The 8,653-nt window shown below is 49.4% G+C and overlaps 1 protein-coding gene across 1 annotated transcript; it reads right to left on the minus strand.

The window, feature by feature from the left end:
• Window positions 1-768: 768 nt before the first annotated feature.
• LRRC20 (leucine rich repeat containing 20) lies at window positions 769-7,853 on the minus strand. The gene is made up of 5 exons (XM_009873571.1): window positions 7,772-7,853; window positions 6,652-6,801; window positions 4,826-4,993; window positions 2,002-2,082; window positions 769-920 (listed from the first exon to the last, which is right to left on the minus strand). The coding sequence occupies exons 1-5, from the start codon at window positions 7,851-7,853 to the stop codon at window positions 769-771; spliced, it is 633 nt and encodes a 210-aa protein (XP_009871873.1).
• Between the last annotated feature and the right edge of the window lie 800 nt (window positions 7,854-8,653).

The following is an 8,653-nucleotide window of genomic DNA, read 5'->3' on the forward strand; positions in this document are numbered from 1 at the left end:
TGCATGCTCCTGGAGACACCCGTGGGACAAGCAGCATGTGTGAACCTGCTGGCACTGGGTTGCTTTGATTTCCATGGTAGGGGGAAAAAAAAAGTACTTGTAAGAAAAATTTCCCTGGGAAAACGCAGAGAAATTTGTGTTCAGGTCTGGGCAAAATCTGGCCAGAGGCATCAGCCCAAGCTGCAGTGAGCAGCCATGGAGATCTGCAAGGAGGCTTCTTTAAGGAGAAGACAACCAATAACTTATAAATTGACCAAATGAAAAAAAAAAAAAACCACCAACAAAACCAAACTAAACAAACCAGCCCACATGTAACAGGAAAACATTTAATTAGGCAGATGGCACGTTGCCATACCAGCAATGCAAGGGGCAACCCTTAGAAGCCACAAGGATGTCTCCCACTGTCCCAGCCCTGGATCAGGGCAGCAGAGGCTCCCCATCGCCGGCCAGGCTGAATGGATGCAGCCAAGCAGGGATAGATGGATCCAGCTCCCTCAGTTTTACCCAAACCTCGCACCGCATGCATCCTGACTCTACTTCCTCCCCAAGCACTTGGCAAAAGCTCTCAGAGCCATCCCCTTCATGGAGAAGCCCCGCTGCTTGTCTTTTATTAAGATTTAAAAAACAACCAAACAAAAAAAGAGGGACTGGCTGCTACGCCGCAGGTTTGGGACAAAAATTGCAGTGTAGCAAGGACTGACCTAAGCCAAACCACTCTCATGGGCGGTCTTCCCTCAGGAGAGCTCGCCCAGGCACCCCGAGACCCTCTCAGGCTTTGGGGACGGGCTCCTCCGGTGACAGGAGCAGGTCAAAGGGGACGAGGGGCCGGATGAGCAGCCTCACATCGGGGCCGACGGGGTTGTCTCGCAGGTTGAGGCTCCGCAGCGATGCCATGGAGGCCAGCTTCTCCGCCGGCACCTCTGCAAAAAGAGAGCACCGAAGGGTGAGTGTCCATCCCGGTGTCAGCTGCTGAGGAATTTGGGGTGGCAGAGGGGGTCAAAAGCCATGGCTCGATGGGCAGCCTGGAGCAAACCGACACTCCCACCAGTCTCCAGGCTTTTATCAGACCAGAAACATAATAAAATCTTAGATTACATGACTATGCAAGCAAATACCTCGGCAACTTGGATATCTCCTACCAGTTTTCCCTGAAAAAACAACCCTGCTGTAGGGCCATACTGGTATTTGAAGACTAATTCTCATATTTTATTCCCAGTGTGGCAATGCCCAGGACCCCTTGGCAGGCTAAGGGCAGAGCATGTGCTCTTTGCCCTGCTTGGAGAGGCTGCGAAATGGCTCTTGGCCATCACCCGGCACCCTCCTATTTTGCAATTTCCATGAATTCAGAGGTTTTCCTTCAGAAAGGAAACCCTTTTTATGTGAGAGGGGGGAAAAAAAAAAAAAGAAAGCTTAACCTGCAGGTCTCTGGATGGTCTCAGTGCAAATCCACTGAGAGCAGAAGAACGAGGAGGAACGAGACCGATAAGAAAGCCTAACCATTAAGATCAGTAAAATACAATAGATTTTAGCTTTTATGGTACAAACCACAGTATTTTGGGCTTGAAAAGACCACCTGCCCAACTTTACCAAGAACAGTTTCTTTTTAATTTGGCCACCAAAAGCCATTTACATCCCCAGCTCCTCTTTCTTCTGCTAATACTCTGGGCAGAATTACAGTGTTGTAGTTATAGCTGGGCAGGTGATTATGTGATTTTTAAACGATGAAACTTAATTTTTGCTGGAAAAAGACTTAAACACCCTGATGGCTTTCTTCCACCCTCGGCATGAAGTGAGAAGCAGGGCGTGCAGTGTACCCTATAGCTACCAGCTGTGCCATGGGAGCCACAAACTCCTCTACCAGCAACCCAAATCATCCTTTGATGGCTCCTCAAATGATAAGGCACACACGTATGAGCCTGACTTATTCATTTGGCATCACCAGTTAAGCAAAAAAAGGGGAATAATATGCAGAGCCACTTCCCAGCCATCTTTGGTCATTACCAGCATCCTTAGGTGGCCACCAGCTTCTGCCAGCCTCCTCCCAGCATGCTGATGGAAACCAGCCTGCTGGCTCCTCTGCAGCTCTTAATAAAGATGCATTTTTCTATGCCATTATCCCAAATTAAGAGTGCTTCTCTTTGGTGCTTGGGAGGATGAAATTAGCCACGGTTGCCTCCAGCAACAACCTGGCCAGCCTCGGTAGTGGGCTCCAGCCTCCCCCTTGCTGTCTCAACATCTTCAGCATTAAACTGTTAATCAAGGAATAAGGTAAAGAGAAACTGAAGCTTCAGGCACCAAAAAAAAAAATCCCCAGGGACTTGGGAGCTGAAAATGATAGTTTTTACTGTGACTCTAATTAGCAGGAAAAGAGTTAAAAACACTGATCTTCACATACACATAATTACACTCCGGGATTAAGAGCTCGTTGAGATGAAAAGGGCAGATCATGGCACCAACTGTCTCCTTTGACAGAGCCTACAGACTCTAGACAGGCATTAATAAATCGCCTTTTATTTTCCTTTAGCTGGAAAACATCACCTACCATCTCCAGCTCAATGTCTTCATGGCTGATTCAGCCCTCTTTCAGCAGGTGCTTTTTAAATCTGGTTTACAGCTCCTCCAGCATCACTGAGAGGACAGACAGGACCAGGAATGGTATAGAGTTGTACCACAAACCAGTCTACCTGCAAACTTTGCACTACTGGGGAAAGCAGCAATCCTCTAAACTCCCTCTTCAACCTAAAGAATGCTCTTCTCCTGACTCCTGGTCTTTTACCCACAGCAGGGTCCTCATCTCGTTATTTGGCTAAGTGAGGAAACCTGGATCCCAAATTATAAAAGGTAGGTTTTGCCCTAATGGGGTAATCCCTTCCTGTATTAGGCTGGCTTATGATGTGTTGATGTTGCTGCTGGGGAACATCACCAAGACTTTTAGATGCCTTAAGAGCGTCACTAAGGACACACCAGTTGCTCCTCGTGAGACCCTGCTGCTAAAACAAGGTCCTCAGCCACCTATAGCAGGTGAGTTGTACATGCACACAGAGATGAAAAGAGAAGACACCATCTCCTACAGCCTTCACTAGGATCTCCTGGGGTGAAATGAGCGTGAAGGGTTCAAAAGCTGCTCAGATGTTAAGGAAAATAAAATTTGTGCTGCTTAATTCTGAGTTGATGGACTCTCGTTGTGCTGGGCTAGCACAGGAGGAAAAAGTATATGCATAAATATGAGCTCATAGGTAATATATAAAACTATGTTAGCATATAAAAAATGCATATATACATACTAAAAATGGAAATTCACGTGCAGATGAGCCCGGGGAGGTATTTGGGAAGGGCTGGCAGGAGCAATGTGGTTGTTGAGGCTTTTATTTCCTTGAAAAATGTGTTGCAACACCCCTGGCTTTCCAACCTCTACTTCTTCTCTTCCCAGAAAAATACAGAAAATAAGCTAATCTTGCCTATTTTGGCAGCATTGTAATCATTCTGAAGACGTGTCCCTAAAAACACTTCAGCTTGAAATTGTTAATTTCCACCCTGTTGTTGTTTTTCTCCTGAGTCAGAAAACAGCAGCCAAGGGGAGCCTGGTGGGAGGTGACCAAGCCTAGTAGCTGGGTTTTCCAGCTTCTTTCTCCCCGAGGAGTAATCCAGCTGGGTATAACCCTCGATGCAGCTTTTCCTCCTTGCATTTAAGCAGGGTGGAGAGGGGGAAAAATAAGAAGCTGTATTCCCTTCTTGTAGGAGCCTGCTCGCACAAAACCAGTGGGAAATACGCTGTTTGGAGACTAGATTTGATCTAAGTCAGCCAATTAAGTTTAAAAAAAAAAAAAAAAGAGGTGATGGAGGGGAACTAGGAGGGAGACAGCTCTCTCTGGGAGGTGGAGAGAGAAAAAAAGGAAAAACTGCGTCTTTCAGTGGCTCTGGTGGAAGCAGTGTTGGATGTTTTGTGTTTCTACGGGCATGGCCAAGGAGCAGCTGACGCTGTTAATAAAACTCATGTTGCAGGGAGCAGCTTTGCCAGCAGCGGCTGAAGCCATCCTGCATAAAACAGAAAAATTAAGTGGACTTGATATTTGCCTCCCTGGGGATCTGTGTGGGCTGTGAGGTGCTCCAGTGGGGGCTCTTTGAAAGCTTGCTCCTGAATAAATCCATTTTTATCTATGTGCAACAGCTGCCCCTTTTGCTCAGCTTTCGGGGACTCCAGAGGCTTCAGCTCTGTGCATGAAAGATATTCCTCCCACTGCAGGGCTGAGGGATGAGCTGCTCTTAATTCCTTAATTTTTTAAAAAAAAATTTTTAAGGCTATTTTGTACTCTTACAGTTCCTATTTGCTCTGGGAAATGCTTAGGTGGACTTGTGCCTTTACTTTGCCCAGCAGCAAACATCACAGCCCAACATCCTTGGAGCTCGATTCTGCTGTTGGGTCTCTCTCTTTTTTTTTTAATCATTAAATCTGGTGATTTTGAGTTACAGCTGGAGCCGCCTTCGAGAGCTGTATCCCAGAGCGGTGAATAGTGCAGCTTGAATGGAGCTTGATTTCCCCTACACCTGCATTAGCTCTATCCCGGGAGGCAGCACAAGCAAGCGGCTAACAAGGCTCTATTTAGCATCTGCCCCGTGCCCGCGTGACCTTTCCACTGCCAAATTCACCCTCCTTTGGCTGGATTACGAAGCCACCCCTCAGCTCGGCTGCATCCACGGGAGATGCTGGACCAAGGGCAAGAGCTTCAAGCCAGCATCCCTCCCTGCCCCGGGGATTTGGATTGGCATCACCCCGGGGAGATGCTCATCCTTGCTTCCCACGGAGAGGAACAAAGGTCCTTCTCACCCACGATCTCGTTCTCTTCCAGGTCGATGGTCTCCAGGGTGGTGACAGCGGCCAGGGGCTCGGGGAAGCGCCGAAATCGATTGCGGGAGAGGTTGATGGCCCGGAGGTGGAGGAGGGAGGTGACCTCCTCGGGCAGGCGGTGCAGGTAGTTACCTGCCAGGTTGAGCTCTGTGGTTTGGAGGAGGTGGGGGGATGGAGCAGGAGCGGAGAAAAGATGGGAAAATAATTAGTGTAGCGTAGTTTGCAGCCTCCGTCTCCTATGGGCTGCCAGATCCAGCAATGGGTTTCCAAGCCCAAAAATGGGAAATTTTTGTCATCTCTGTGCTTTGCCGTCATACTTTTTTGCCTGCTGTCAATAGCGCTTTTAGGAGCGATATGTTTCTTGGCTTTCTCAGCCTTTGCTAATGAAACCTGCACGGCGTTTCGCAAGCAGGGGCTGTAGAAATAAGCAATATTCCTTAGTGCAATTCCCCCCTCAGTAGGTGTTTTTCATGGCTTGAGGCTAGTTTTCTGCCTTTCCATGCCTGAATCCCTTCTTGAGGTATAAACAGAGTGCTGGGAGAAATGCATTTATATGTGAAAAATATCTTTTCTACAGACTTTAACCCTCTCTGAGGCTTTGCCCTCCCCGCTCCGAAATGAGTTCCTGCATATGGAAACAGGAACCCCAGTCCCGCTGTCCAAGCGCCCGTCTACAGTGACACAGGGCTTTCTGCTCTATAAATACTCAGGCAGGCTGCCCTGCCCCTGCTAATACCTGGTATTTATAGGTCCTGCCTTATTCAAGCTGGTGTAAGACTGTCCCCAGCCCTGAGACACCTGTCCCCTGCAATAGCCCTGCTGAGCCCTGGCATGTTCATCACTGAAGTGATTTGTTCATTGATGAACCAAAGCCCTTGCTGGGAAGCAAGATCTCTGTCTCTCCTTTTTTTTTTTTTTCTTTTTTAATGTTTTTTTTTTTTTCCCCTGTGCTATCTGACAAATGAAAATTGATTTCCTTTGCTCGATGCTTTTCTTATCTCCAGCCTAGAGGAGTTATCATGGATGATGCTCCACTACAACTCAGGAAGCCTCCCCAGACACCCACCATGGCAGCACATGTGTTGTAGTACGTTATATGAGCAAAATATTTGGTTTTTTTAAAAGCTCTTGGAGCTCTGGATGCTGCTGCAGGGGCAGGCAAAGCCCTGGTGCAGACTCCAGCCTCCAAAACCACGGCTCTGGATGCTCGGGCAACCACGTTTTAGCAGATTAGCTCCTGGCTGCTTTCACCAGGCTCCCCAGGGATGTGTCCCCAAGGCACCGGCCATGCGCCGGTGACTGTCCCCATCTCCTGCAGCGAGTGGAGATCTAGCAGCTCTCACTGATATCTCACGATGGGAATTAGCCAGTGTGCCTTCTGCAGCCTCCAATGCCCCATCTCTGCTAGGCACCACTATCCCCGGGCTGCCTTTCCCCTTTCCTCTTTCATCCCTAGCCCCGTCTTGGATGAGGCCTGGGTTAGCGGTCGGGCTCGATCTTGAAGGTTTTTTGTAACCTACACAATTCTACAATTCCGTGATGAGTGACCCTGCAGCAGCCTAGGGTGGGTGAGAGCAAAGCCAACATCTTCATCCTGCAAGGGCCAGAAAGGGTGGAGAAAAATGGATTTCTGGGGAGGTCTGAACTTAGTGCTTAGAATGTGATGTGAGCACAGAGGAGAAAAACTTGCAGCAGGTAAACTTTCCAGTGTTGTGGCCCCTCTGCAGCAACCTGTGGAGGGGGATCTTTGTGGAGTCTTGGGGGTTTGGAAGTGGCTGTTGGGAAGCAGTGGGGCTGTCCCTTACCTCTCAGCTGGCTGAAAGTGGTGACAAATCGGCCGGTGAGGGACTTCAGCTCGTTGTTTGCCAGGGAGATGCTGTGGATCCCCTCGGTGACGCTCCTCATGGCTTTGTAGATGCCAACGGGGAAGGTCATCAGCTTGCAGTTGGCCAGATCTGCTCCCAGAGAGACCCAGGTGCCTTTTAATGCAGCTGAGCTGGGATGGAGCGACATTTCCCATCTCCTTTTCCATCCCTTAATGCTCAGTTTACCTGGCTGGGTGCTACCACCCATGGATGATGTAATGTCCCTCCTGACTGGGATGGAGCTGAGCTTTCCCTGGTCGTGCCGCTGCCTGGATTTCTCATAGTGATGGGTGCTTGCCCCCATGGCAAGCAGCAAGGAGTGAGGGGAAAAGGCTTTGGCTGCTTTTTTGGCCTATTGGCATTTTTGGTTTAGTCTGAATTGTCTTGGTTTCCCCTCCTGTGATATGCCAAGGGATGGAAATCCTGCATCCCAGCCCCATGATGCCCATGGGCTGTGCTGCTTGCCTCCCTCCCCAAAACCACAACAGGGGGTTGCACAAGCTCAGTCCTTCCGCAGATTATTGTCTCGCTTAGGAGGACTTTGAGAGGTGATTCTCAACGTACGCTAGTATATGCCCTGGGGCCAGGAATCCAGCATGAATAAAAATGCGCAGCTTTCATCTCTTTCTTTTGATGAACTGCACACAGGTCTCTGATATTAGCTGGAAACAGGGAAATTGCCGAAAAACACACATCTGACAAGGTGATGCAGGGAGAAGTCTGGCTCCTGCCATCGCATGCAAGGGAAAATTTTATCCCTGAGGCTTGTCCCATGGGATTATGTGCCACTGCTGGGAGCCCACTCAAACTTTGCGGGGTGCTGAGAGCCCTCTGGGGAAAATTTTCCCTTCCCTGGGAGTGCAAAGCACCGGGAGAGGACTGCTGGCAGCTTTTTTTAGACCATGGCTGGAGGGGAAAAAAAAAAATAGCCCTGCTCCCGGATACCTGATCTTTCTCTGGGAGTTGAATTGGAGTGTTGGGCTTACCGGGGGAAAAAAAAAAGCCCTGCTCCCGGATACCTGATCTTTCTCTGGGAGTTGAATTGGAGTGTTGGGCTTACCCAGGGAATCCGTTTTGTTCTCCACTGTGTCGTTCACCTTCCTGGCCACCCGGGCCACCGCCTCGCCCATCTTCTTCTGCATGTGGGCACCCGGTCCCGCTGGGGACGCGTTTCGGCCCAGGGGATCCACGGCTGGAGGGAGAAACCAGCTGCTCTGGCCTCTCGGGAAAGGGATGCTAAAAATAACTAGCGGGATCAGTGTTCCTGACGGAGGGAAGGAGGGAGGGAGAGAGGCTGTGATGGGGCTGGGCTGGCCCTCGGGGGGATGGGGCTGGCATGGCCCTCGGGGTGTTAGAATCCTGACTTTCCAGGACGGTACGTTTGGGATATGGAGATGCATCCCCTTTTCAGGTTTGGGATAGGGGGATGCATCCCCTTTCCTGCTATGGAATATGGGGATATATCTATCTCCTTTCCCATTTTGAGCTATGGAGATGCGTCCCCTTTTCAGGTTTGGGATATGGGGATGCATTCCCTTTCCTGGTATGGGGATGTATCTATCCTCTTTCCATGCATGGGAAAATGGGATGAATCCTGTTTCCAGGTTTGGGATATGGGGATGCATCCTCTTTCCTCGTGTGGGATATGGGGATGTATCCATCCCCTTTCCCATTTTGCATATGGAAATGCATCCCTTTCCTGTGAATGGGATATAGGGCTACATCTGCCTTCCTGATTTGAGATATGGGGGTGCATCCCCTTTCCTGGTATGGTATATGGGAATACACCTCCTTTCCTGGTGTGGGATATGGGGACACATCCCCTTTCCCAGTCATCTGGGAATGGCGTGTCCCTCAGATTGGCAATTTTTCGGGTTGGTATTTCAGCACGGGGGGGAAGCCGCCCCTTTGCCTAGTTAACTTTGATCACTTTGTTTTGACG

Source organism: Apaloderma vittatum, unplaced genomic scaffold (genome assembly GCF_000703405.1).
Source record: "Apaloderma vittatum isolate BGI_N311 unplaced genomic scaffold, ASM70340v1 scaffold26927, whole genome shotgun sequence".
Classification (NCBI taxonomy): Eukaryota; Metazoa; Chordata; class Aves; order Trogoniformes; family Trogonidae; genus Apaloderma; species Apaloderma vittatum.